Genomic DNA, 13,157 nt, shown 5'->3' on the forward strand with positions numbered 1-13,157 from the left:
CAATGTTAATAAAATAACTGTGAAAGTAGTGTCATTCTATAGAGTGGATGTGTCCTTATATTTTATTGGGGTGCTGAATGGGTGGCAATGTTCATAAAGACAATACACAAATGTGGAAGCAGTTCACTGCAGAAAACTCTTTGAGTATTTGAGAGTGCTCCTGTGCCCCCGAACCCAGCTTACCCTGAATGTTCTGTGGATTGTCAATGATGAAATTTCCATTCCATACCACAGAAAGGTTCACCGGGAGGTCGCTGATGTCATTTCCTTCATAGAAATACTGCCAGAGGAAACACAACAAAGCAGATAATCCATTAGACACAGATCATGAGAGGTAATCCACAGATCAGAGGAGAAGTATGATCTGTTCTGGCTCATTCTAGTTGAACTCACCTGGATCAGCTGGTTCCTGTGGCCATATATCAAAAGCAAGACACACACGTGAAACACAGATCCCATAATACTTGTGAACATCCCTCCCTCAGAAGTACAGAAGTACAATTGTATTTGTATTTCCCATTTCCAGCTGCTTTCAAGTATTTTGCCATACAGGAGGCGGGTGTTTTTTTTTGGCGGGGGTGTGTGTGTGTTAAAATTTAATTTGAGTCCAATGGACAATGCCGAGAGTTGAGCAATGCTTTGTTTAGCTCTTTACTACTCCTGTCACTAGCAGGAACAGAATAATTGGCGGAAAATAAATAATTGTATTCCAGCTCACATTGTGCACATAATTTATTTGGGCTGCCAACTCTAGATCTTCATGGCACAGATATTGGATTACCTTGGTACAGAATGTGGATTTTTTTTTTTTTTAAAGAAAAAGCAAACACATGGCACACAGACAAAGCCTAAAAGGCTATTCTCATGACAGGGCGGGTGGTGAAGAGGCAGGGATGGACCTAATTCCCCCATCCCCCAGATGATCCTTGAAGCTTCCATGAGAACGCTGCCAAACACCCACATGATCCGTGCTGCATGGAGCAGCATGGATCTCTGGAGGCCGGGACTCAGTTTCCCAGCGTCCAGGAATCATACACTGTACAGCGCAATGAGTGCGGTTCATTGGGGGCTTCCCCTGGGAGTCAGGCACTCTAGGTGTCCAACTCTGTGTATCCTCGGAGTGTGTGCAGCCCGAGCATACACACAACCCCGCCCTTTAACCCAAGTAAAAGCCCGGGTACAAAACTTGGGCTTGCGGAGGAGGCAGCACCAGGACTGGCCTTGAACATGGCACTGCACACAAGCAGCCCTACCCAGGTAAGGCTTCCCTAACCTAGGTAGGGCTGATCGTGTGCAGAGCCTTTAAGGGATTTTAGAGTCCTTTCAACAGTGTACAATCTAGTTATGGTGCTGGAACTATAGAAAAAATATAACAATACATGCAAAATATTGTATTAATGTATAGTAACTAGAGATTCCGTAGCCCCAAAATGAGAGGTGGTGGCACATTTTGTGATGAACTGAGTAAACAAATCAACAATAATTTCTGAAACTAGGTAGTGGCTGGAATCACCACTTTCTGTTCCTCAGAAATGGCAATACTGGATTCTGCTTCTGCTGAAGTTGAGAAAATAAAGCTCCTATACAGGAAATGAAAATGTAACAGCCCTATGGCAATCTCGGTTGCCGGTTGCAGAGAGACACACATTTGGAATTATATCTCCACCCAACAGCACATGCCTTCGCCCCTCCTCCCCAGTGAAAGATACACCCAGTCTCTAGCCCAAGACAAACTTCTGGCAGTCCCATCAATATTCCTTCCACAGTGCCTGTGCACATGTGGAGGCTTAATCGATACGAAGACAGGAAGGCAGTCGGAACCTTCCCTGACAGCTAATGACCTCCTTCAGCGAGAGATTCTCCGCTTCTCTCCGGAGAAAATGACAGGCATGTCAGGAGAGATTAAATGAAAGATTCATGGCTTGCTGGAGTTTGTTAGGAAGCCATGGACACTACAGAATTCAGCTCTCTGTGCCTTGGAAACTCCCCCACCCTGGCAGTGAGTTTGCCTTCACAGTTTACTACACAGAATGAACAGCTAAAGGCAGCAAGTGTCCCCCTCCAAATACACACTCTTATACTCAAGCTCCCCTCACCATCAAGGTCCTAGCTTCTGTCCCTTAGCTTCCTTCAAGGCCCATTTGTACTTAGTTGAGTGAGAAATGTAAAGAAGTAATATCTGTATGGCAGATTCAGATAAAAACACAAAACTAAGAGCTGATTCACCTTGCGGGAGCGGGAATGCGGGGATAAGTGAACTCCTGACAACACTGTTTTAAGTAAAGGGATAAATACCTGTGGTTTTAAAAGTTGAAACATCATCAAACAACTCCTCTTCTGAAAATGGTATAACATAATTCCTTTACCAGTTATGAGAATGTATCAGGCCTCTTGAGTTCTTCACATGGCAACACTGGCACATATATATATTGTGAGGGCTACGTGAGCCAAAGATGTCTCTAGACAGAGCATTTAGTTTATACAGGATTCTTCCATCAGTGCCATCTAGCCACCTAAGCTGCTGAACATTGCATCCAACATAGGTTCCAAGTTCCCTCCCTGGCTTCTTCAAGAGAGGGCTGAGAGAGATTTCTGCCTGCAACCTTGGAGAAGCCACTGCCAGTCTGTGAAGACAATACTGAGCTAGATAGACCAATAGTATGACTCAGTATATGGCAGCTTCCTATGTTCCTAACACTGCACAGTAATTTTGAACAAAGGCATATCCAACTGAAATTCCCACTCAAATACTGGTGACCTCTAGTGAACAAAGACATCAGCTTTCTCATCTGTATTAAAAAGAACTGTCTTCATCAAAAATGACATATCCAAAGTTATTCCTAGGCCTACACTAAATCTGCTGCCCTAGTAATGTCCCAAACAAATAAACAAAGCAATCCCTTCTTCCTCAGAGATCTCTAGCAAAATCCTGACCTCCATGAATTGTCACTTATGACAAAGAATGGAAGCAGGAGAAAAGTCCAGCTGTGTAAAGTAAAGTAAAGTGTGCCGTCAAGTCGATTTCGACTCCTGGCACCCACTGAGCCCTGTGGTTTTCTTTGGTAGAATACACCATTTGGTAGAATACACCATTTGGTACAATACACCATTGTCTCCTCCTGCGCAGTATGAGATTATGCCTTTCAGCATCTTCCTTTATCACTGCTGCCCGATATAGTACCAGCGGGGATTCAAACTGGCAACCTTCTGCTTCTAAGTCGAGCATTTCCTCCTGTGTTTTGTACAAGCTTATATATATCCAAACAGTCAGTAATCAGAAGTTCAGATAAACAGAAATACAGTTAAGGTAAGCTCACATCAACTACCATAGGACCACATGCAGTACCTACCCAATATGGACAAATATGAATCACAAGGACTTGCAGATAACTGATAATAGAAAGGGAGGGGGAGACTTTCTACATATCTTCACATCCCATTCCTCTGTAGCTGTGTGTGTCCTGCTAATTGGAGATGGGCTGAAGAAGCACACTAGGGGAATACCCCAAGAAGACAAGCAGATTTACATTAAGGAGAAGCTACCATCATTTGGTAAGTGGAAAGTGTGGGGGAAGGGGGCAGCAGAGAAGGATTTAGCTGTGACGAGCAGCGTGGCAGTGTAAGTGAAATTGGCATTTTCAATTTGTATTCTGACATGTCTCATTTGGGGTCCTGGCATCTCAGGAAGGCATACAGCCTGCAGCTGTCCGAAACACTTATTTGCATTTCTCTGCCCTGGCTCCTTTTGGAAATGAGTTCCTTCTGATTTGGGTGGGGAATTGGGGTGGTAGGTTATTTAACCCTTTGGAGACCTGCCCTGAAGAATGCAACTTGCACGTAAGAGAGGGTAGGGAGGAATTCACAAGGCACGCAGTTCTCTTTCAGGTAATACAGACTCTCCTTCCTCAGAACAGCCATCTGGAGATCTGCAGCAATATATGGGCCGGGCCAGGCCAGGAATAGTGACAAAGTGAGGGTGCACAATCCGAACAGTGAATGTTCAAGACAAGAATATCCTCCTTGCAACCAGCTACTGAGAACTTTAACACTTAGAAATAGCCTGAGAAATGGTCATAGTTTGATTTTTTAAAAATATATTTTGTTCTAACTTTAATATTATTTCTATTATTATGCTGCCTCCAGTTGCCACACTCCCCTGAAAAGCAATATGTTCCAGGGGCCCACAGCACCTTGAATTCTGGTTTCCTTTGGAAGGTAAATCACTGCAGACTGATCAAAACACTGACAGTGACTGGGAGTTGCAGGAGGAAATCAGGGAGGTGTCAAGGAGAGGCAGGGCTGTAATCATGGGTGACTTCAATTACCCACACATAAACTGGGTAAATTCACAGTCAGGACATGACAAAGAGGTCACTGTGCCCTAGAACAGTTGGTCTTGGAACCGACCAGAGAGAAGGCAACCTTAGACTTAATTCTGAGCGGCACCCAGGATCTGGTGCGGGATGTCAGTGTCATCGACCCTTTAGGGAACAGTGACCATAGTGCCATCAAATTCAGCATACATGTGGGGATAGAATCACCATGGAAGTCTACCACAGACATTTTGAATTTCAGAAGAGGAAACTTCTCTAAAATGAGGAGTATGGTGAAAAGAAAGCCAAAAGGGAAAATCAGGAGAGTCACTTTGCTCCCGAGTGCATGGAGTTTACTCAAAACCGCAATACTAGAAGCTCAGTTAGATTGTATACCCAAAAAGAGGAAAGGTACCACTAAGTCCAGGAAGATGCCAGCATGGCTAACGGGTACTGTCAAGGAAGCCATAAAAGGGAAGACGACTTCCTTCCGAAATTGGAAGGCCTGTCCAAATGAAGAGAACAGAAAGGAACACAAACTCTGGCAAAAGAAATGCAAGGCAACAATAAGGGAGGCGAAAAGAGAGTTTGAGGAACATTTAGATAAAAGCATCAAGGAGAATAACAAAAACTTCTTTAAAACTGAAAGTTAACAAATCACCAGGGCCGGATGGCATCCATCCAAGAGTCCTCAAAGAACTCAAATGTGAAATTGTTGACCTCCTTGCTAAAATATATAACTTATCCCTGCCCATTCCTTCCCAAGGCAATGGTAGGACACCGATTTTCAAGAAGGGATCCAGGGGTGATCCGGGAAATTACAGGCCGGTTAGCTTAACATCCGTTCCAGGCAAATTGATGGGAAGCATCCTCAAGGATAAAATTGTAAAGCACATAGAAGAACAGGCCCTGCTGGGAGTGAACCAGCATGGCTTCCACAAAGGTAAATCTTGCCTCACCAACCTTTTGGACTTCTTTGAGAGTGTCAACAAGTGTGTGGATCAAGGTGATCCAGTTGGCATAGTATACCTGGACTTCCAAAAAGCTTTTGACAAAGTTCCTCATCAACGACTCCTGAGGAAACTTAGCGGTCATGGGATAAGGGGACAAGTACATGTGTGGATTGCTAACTGGTTGAAAGACAGGAAACAAAAGGTAGGTATAAATGGAGAGTTTTCGCAATGGAGGGAAGTAAGAAGTGGGGTCCCCCAGGGATCTGTACTGGGAGCAGTGCTTTTTAATTTATTCATAAATGATCTAGAAGCAGGGGTAAGCAGTGAGGTGGCCAAATTTGGAGATGATACCAAACTCTTTTGCGTAGTGAAATCCATAACTGATTGTGAAGAGCTCCAAAAGGATCTCTCCAAACTGGGTGAGTGGGCGACAAAGTGGCAAATGCGGTTCAATGTTGGCAAGTGTAAAGTGGTGCACATTGGGACAAAGAACCCCAACTTCAAGTATATGCTGATGGGATCTGAGCTGTCGGTGACTGACCAGGAGAGGGATCTTGGGGTCGTGGTGGACAGCTCACTTAAAGTGTCAACTCAATGTGCCGCAGCTGTAAAAAAGACCAATTCCATGCTAGGGATCATTAGGAAGGGAATTGAAAATAAAACGGCTAATATTATAATGCCCTTATACAAAATGATGGTGCGGCCACACCTGGAGTACTGCGTACAGTTCTGGTCACCACATCTAAAAAAGGACATTGTAGAACTGGAAAAGGTGCAGAAGAGGGCAACCAAGATGATCAAGGGCCTAGAGCACCTTTCTTATGAGCCTAGGCTACAACACCTGGGGCTTTTTAGTTTAGAAAAAAGATGACTGTGGGGAGACATGATAGAGGTCTATAAAATCATGCATGGTGTGGAGAAAGTGGATAGGGAGAAATTCTTCTCCCTCTCCCATATCACTAGAACCAGGGGTCATCCCATGAAATTGATTGCCAGGAAATCTAGGACCAGCAAACGGAAGTACTTTTTCACACAACACATAATCAACTTGTAGAATTCTCTGCCACGAGATGTGGTGACAGCCAACAACCTGGATAGCTTTAAGAGGGGTTTGGATAGCTTTAAGAGGGGTTTGGATAACTTCATGGAGGAGAGCTCTGTTGATGGCTACTAGTTGGAGGGCTGTAGGCCACCTTCATCCTCAGGGGCAGGGTGCCTCTGGGTACCAGTTGCAGGGGAGTAAGAGCAGGAGAGAGGGCATGCCCTCAACCTCTGCCTGTGGCTTCCAGCAGCATCTGGTGGGCCACTGTGCGAAACGGGATGCTGGACTAGATGGGCCTTGGGCCTGATCCAGCAGGGCTGTTCTTATATTCTTATGATGGTGTGTCTTTGTAGTATTTGGTTTGTTTATACCAGGCCTGCTTAACTTTGCCCCCCCCCATCTATTTTTGGACAACAACTCCCATAATCCCCAGGCACAGTGGCCAATAGCCAGGGTTTATGGGAGTTGTTGGCCAACATCTACAGGAGGGCCAAAGTTGAGCAGCCCTGGTTTATACTAATATACAGATTGTGCATTGCATGGAGATTAAAGATAACAGTTCATTCTCAGAAGTCAGCAACAGGTTACATCAGAGAAGCCAAACCTTGCCTTCGGAGATGCCACAGCTTTCTGCCTTGGCTGCTCCATCCCATTCCACTCTAAGACTCTTCAGTGGGTCTCTTCCCTCAAGCTACACTTTGCATTCTGGCTTAACACACACACACCTTGCAGGGAAAGGGGAGAAGGTGATATCATTTTCAGCCCCTTCTTTTAGGAGGGTCCTATGTGCTCTTTGACAAATCGATCATGGTGTCTCTCATTCAAATTAGTCAATCATTAGCAACACATCGTCTGGCCTCTTCACCCATTATCCAGTGATTAGCTTACACACACACAACCAACCCACAACCCTACAACACAATTTTATCATCTGTGGTTTGCTATTTTTCTGGCATAAGTTTCTAGAAGCTGGTTACTTCATAGAAGATCTAATAATAAAGGTCGGGAATGCACATAATATGGCACCTCAGGTTGCTGTGAGCAGCCACAGCCCCAGGAACCTGTGTGAGCCTTACTTCCAGTCTTGGCAAAGATATGCTGAGATTCAGCATGTTGTGTGAACTAACCAGTCTCAGCATATCTTACTTTACTTTTGGCACAGAACCAGACATCTGTAACTTAGGTTTGAAGTGAGGGACAAATATCCAGTTCCTTGCTGTAAGCAGGATAGGATATGCCAATACTGGTGGGATGGTGCAACACACCCAATCTCAGCACATCATTGCTGAGACTGGAAGTAGGGCTTATGTACATTCTCGGGGATGAAGCAACTCGTGGCAACCTCAGGTTTCATGTTATGTGTGAACTCAGCCAAAGTATACTTCAGTCCAGCAGTCCCTCCCAGTCCCCTACAATATTCTCTGAACAAAGGATGTGCAACCAATGGCATGGGTGTGACAGGACAAGAGGCACAAATGGCAAGAGTTTGTGGAACACCTAGTGCAGAGCAGAATGACCTGTGGGCCTGGCTATAGCACAGAAACCAGGAATGCCACCACCAACAAAAATATTTGGGGAAGACATAAAAGGGCCAAAGTGCATATCTGGGGCAGAGAGGTAGTTAGCACTGTCCCACATTAGATTTCTGAAACAGAAATAATGATTATTCACATCAATGCTCCTGTCCCAAACAAACTTCCTCCCAAGCAAGCCCTGTTGATTCTGATGGAGTAACTATTTTAAAAAAGCACACATAGCACTGCAGCCTTATTTTAATTTCCAGTTTATGATTGAGCATTGGGGTGGAGGGAGTCAAGATACTTATCTGGGGGTTGAGATTTGATTACCCCTGCTTCCCATCTCTGATGGAGTCAGGGCTACACTGCTGTCTAAATTCTTGGTTCAGTAAATGGAAAAGCAAAACTTCCCAAGAGCAGATGAGGAGGCCGTAGTGCTATAGTACAACTAGATCTTAGACTTTGGTCTTTGTTTGTGGCACACTTACAAAAAATGTGGAGACTGCTGTTCTAAACTACTCTGGTCTCTCAAGCAAAAATTACTAAGCATAGGATGTCCATTTCCCAGTAACTTAATTTGGGGACTGAGCTATCTTCAAAACTTGCAGGCAAATGCTCAACAGGCCAGAATCCACACATTCACCAAAAACTGCCTGAAAGTGATCCTTGGGAACATCCTCCTGATTTCCCTTGCATTTCACTGAAAACATTCTGAGGCTATTCTCACAAGCCGCCTAATCCAGACTATGGCAGCCCAGCTACTTGTGTGGAGCGCCAGGATCGATACCGATCCTGGTGCAGCCACCCGGCCTAATCTTTAGCACACAGCCCAAGCATACACAGAGCCAGGAAGCAAGAGCATCCGGTTGAGGAAGGATCCATCAATGCACCGCGCTACTGGCTTGTGTGCACGACCTTTTTGTCTAGCCTTCCTCAGCGGGACAGTTTTGGCAGCACACAATACACAGCTTGGCAAATACACTGCTGTTTGCTCTTCTAGAGGCATGGAGAAAGATCATTTTAGCAGTCCCCGAAGCCAAGATCTCATAGCAGATGAAATAGTTTTAGAGTGGTTGTGTCTTGATTGTATCACTTCAGACTTCAAGTTGGGGTTCACATGACAGAATGCTCCCCATGAAAAAAGCTTTCTACACCAAGAAAACTAGCATATGAAGAAAACTAGGCTAGAATCCTTATTCTTGATAGCTAGTTTTCCATGTGCAGGATGGACGAATAATCACTAATGGTATCCCTCACTTGCACTCTGAAGTAACACAGTCAAATTAGGTTTGCCACATATCCAGTATTAGCCTGGAAAGTTCGGGAATCAGATGTCCTGTCCAGGATGTAGAAAATGTGTCATCCTGGATATGAAGTGTCCCAGTATTTGAACAGGAAGATTGCTTCAATAAATTATACCCATTATTTCTGGTGTTTCTCTCTGGGCATTGTAATCAAATAGTGTCATTTTTTTTAAAAAAAATTATATTCTTATCCTTTCTCCGGCACCAGTGCTGCTAACTGGCTAGGTTGGTTCTCTCTCTATGGCTCAGTATACTGTTCTCCCTCCTTTTTGGATCATCCCTAGAGTGAGCAAGGGCAGTAACGGGCCTCTGGATTTAGCTGTTATGTATGTGGACAGAGAGAGCCATATACCACTTTTTTCTAGTGGCACTGTTCGGTCCCACTTCCCTCTAGAACACTCATTGCCTGATCAAGCACCTGCAGTCTGGTGAGGGCCCCTCTTAGTCAACGGGAAATACCTCTGTGTGGAGTCGCATGAAGAAATGTGAGCAGCAACAGGCCTTAAAATATTAACAACATGAAAGATGAAGCTCTGCAGAAGAAGCGACTGCTCCCAACCCCCCATTTGACCGTTGTGTCCAGGAACTCTCTCCAATGAATGTGGCAACCCTAGTACAGATACAGAACCAACTAGAGCCGTCTTCAGACATTTGTGAGTGTCACTGTGCCTGCAGTTATAGTTCCCAAAGTGGAGAGGAAGTCCCACCCAGGAGCTACCACTCACCCCGTCAAGCCGGGAGCTCATGGTACAGCCCCATTTGTGAGAAGGGAAACACCCCGTGACCATGATGGGTGGCCCTTTCATGAGCAGCAACCTGGACTTCCCAAAGTTCCGGCCATCACAGTGAGGGTGCTTCCCCCTTCAGACAAATAGAGCTGTAACCATGAGTGCCCAGTTCAAGGGGGTGAGTGACAGCTCCCGCAAAGGACTTCCTCCCTGTTTTGGGAACTGTAACTGTGAGTGCCGCTGAGCTCACTAATGTCTGAAGAGGACTTATCTCATCTGCTGTCTGTGGAACCTGGCCTTAGTTAGATGAGTTTTTAACAGCTTCACTGCAAGGAATGAAGAAAGCTACAAAGCGCTACTTAAAACATGCCTAGTATAGTTTTGCACACTTTAGAATGTGTTGGATACAATTTACTTGTCTCTTTCAATATGCCTATGGGACACAAAGATGGTCAGATGGGAACATCTGGGAAAACAAGAACCAGGATTTGGCTGCCTCCACATTTGCCAGTCTCTCCATGATTCAATCGGAGGAAGAATAAGCCAAATTTTTGGTCGTGCCAACAACTGTCTGGACTATTCCTGGATTTCCTAAAGCTGCATACAGGAAGAGAGTCTGACAAGCATCCCAAGAGCCGGAAGGGAAGCCAGCGAGGGTGGGTGTGTTGGAGAAGACTGGGAGGAAAGCAGCCAACAAGCATGAGCTTTGGCCAGGAGTCTGACACCACAGGCTCGTGTTACACAGACAAAGCCAGAAACTCACTCATGCTTCTGCTTTTATTTTGTTTTTTTAATGCTCTTTAGTATTTTTAACCCTCCTAGGACATACAGAGATGATCTTACCCTTTTATCCAAATACATATATAACTATCCTATTGTTCTGTGTTCATAATATTTAAGGCAGAGCAGAATTCTCCATGTAAAAATGCAGTGAGACTGAAGGGGGGAAGTTCTATACATTACTCATTCTTTAATCGCCAAGATTAAGTATTCACTAATATAACAAGAGTCGAAGGCTATGATCCAAAGCATACTTTTAGGAAAGTAATTTCACTTAGATCAGTGGGTCTTCCCCTGCCAAAACACACACACACACACACACACACACACACACACACACACACACACAGAGAGAGAGAGAAGACCATAGCATAAGTCTATCTACAAAAAAGAAAATGTGCCTGCTGTTTTGTTGTGCTGCAAGTGGCATTATGCCAATGTTAATTTCTCTCCATCTGAATTGTTACAATTGTATACCTCTGCAGATATAATTCGCTGGGTTAACAGTTATGACACACTGCAGCCTAGATTTGCTCCCCAGGTTGTTGCTTTACTACAGGAAACAATACAAGATACTTGCACACAAGTGTACCAACTTATCTGGAATGGTGTATGCAACAGGATTTTCTTTACTTTTGATGACAGATGTTACAATATCAATAGAAGTGTTTCCTCAGCCAAATCCTTTTAATTTTCACTGGCTGAAACCACTGTAAATAAATCTTCTCTCTCTCTCTCTCTCTCTCTCTCTCTCTCTGAAATTAATTATAATGAGAATGAACACCTAACTGTCCAAGTGAAAAATAACACTGCTGAATTGTTTTTAAGGCACTATTGCCAGAATTAGTAACAGGGCCAGTAGTTGAAGGACTAGTTTGTATATATGTTCTAATAGGGCTTGTACAAGTGTTCAGCAATGCTTTTATTGAGCTTCCCCTCAGTGGTCAAAGCCTACGGCAGCCACCTCTCCACACAAAGATTCTTCTTGAGGTATGCCCCTGCATCATGGAGGTGCTAAAAAAAATATAGGTCCATAGGATATCAACCAAAAGGTTCAGATAACATGATAATGGAAAAAAGAAAAAAAATCAGCAAACATAACTTGCATTTGGTGGGAATACCAGAAGGAAACAAGAGGGTTAAATATTGGGAAATAAGTGCATCTTTCAAAGGTGCAAAGAACAATATTTAACCATTGCAGCCTGAATTTGAAGCTCTGTGCTGCTTCATGGCAAGCACAGCATAGGAAGCTCCTGTACTCCTCTTGCTGATTTGCCAATTGTGATTGTTGCGGATTCTTGACCTCCAGACTTGGCAGTTAAGCACAGGAATGGCTGTGTTCCAATTATTTTCCTTTAAGCTGCATTTATTTGTTGTTGACAGATACACAGATGGATCCTGTGCATGCCCTGAAATCTCAAACAGGATTTGTATTTACTTTAAAAAAAAATTAGATTACAACAGCACCCTGCAATTACACACCATAGAAGTTTACACAGTAACTCATCAACACTACCACCTGCCTCCTCCCACCCTTCACTAGAGTCTAGGAGAAGCAAATCTATTTTATAATCCTAATTTTACAGATGAAGGAATTTACACACAGAGAGACTGATCCAAAATCAGGGCTTGTGCACCAACATGAATGTTTAGATTTTATTTTATTTTGCTTCCTGTCCTATATGCATATTGGTCCCTGTTCGTATCAACTGAGCGGCTCAATTCTAAAATTAAGAGCTACCACCTTCAAACTGAACTATTTTGTATGAAGCCAGGTTCCAAATGACAGTCTGAGGAAAGCTGGTTAATCGCAGGATGGTGGCTCCAGCTATTTTCATCTGCAATGTGAATTAAAAATAATGCAAATATATGTGGAATAATTTCCCAGCCCTACTTTCCTACTCATTAAATTGCTGCAGTTGCCAAAGGTATGTGACATGCTGGCAAGTGATGGGGAGGAGAGTGCAGCTAGGCAATAATGTGCAGAACTGGAAATTCTCCACAAGTTACTCTTTTCACAAAGCTGATGTGAAGCCAGGGGAAGGCTTGAGAATACCTGGAATAGCCAACATCTGTTTAGGGATAAGTATCAGTGTTCTTTCTAACAGGGATTCCCAGATGTTGTTGACAAATTCCCAGAATCCCCAGTTGCAATGGCCTTTGCTTGGGGATTATGGGAGTTATAGTCAACAACATCAGGGAATCCCTGTTAAAGGAAACACTGGTAAGTACCAACATGTCCAGAGAGTTACCAGAAAGCACTCAGAGTTGGTTCTGAATAAATTGTGGGGTGTTGGCCTGTTAGCAAATCTGCCGGTATTCCCTTACAGGCCAGAAGGCGAGTAAAGTTGAACAGCAGCTGAAAGGAGCAAGGGAGTGCTCTGCATACCAAGCTGATCTGTTACCCATAAATCCTAGGTCATGCATCTGCCAGAACATACCAGGCCTAGAAAACCACTTTGTTGGAGAAGGGGGAGAGAAGCACTTTGCAACAGTCTAGCAACTGACAGACATGCTCCC

At 44.1% G+C, this 13,157-nt stretch overlaps 1 protein-coding gene across 13 annotated transcripts in view; it reads right to left on the reverse strand.

The window, feature by feature from the left end:
- The window catches only part of PLXNA1 (plexin A1), a 423,385-nt gene that overhangs the window by 112,830 nt on the left and 297,398 nt on the right, over nucleotides 1-13,157 (reverse strand). For all 13 annotated transcript variants that reach the window (XM_053299219.1, XM_053299220.1, XM_053299222.1 and 10 more), the window contains one exon: nucleotides 184-280. In XM_053299219.1, coding sequence (XP_053155194.1) covers nucleotides 184-280 — 97 coding nt within the window. The remainder of the gene's footprint in view (nucleotides 1-183; nucleotides 281-13,157) is intronic.

The sequence above is a fragment of the Hemicordylus capensis genome, chromosome 2 (genome assembly GCF_027244095.1).
Source record: "Hemicordylus capensis ecotype Gifberg chromosome 2, rHemCap1.1.pri, whole genome shotgun sequence".
In the NCBI taxonomy this organism is placed as follows: Eukaryota; Metazoa; Chordata; class Lepidosauria; order Squamata; family Cordylidae; genus Hemicordylus; species Hemicordylus capensis.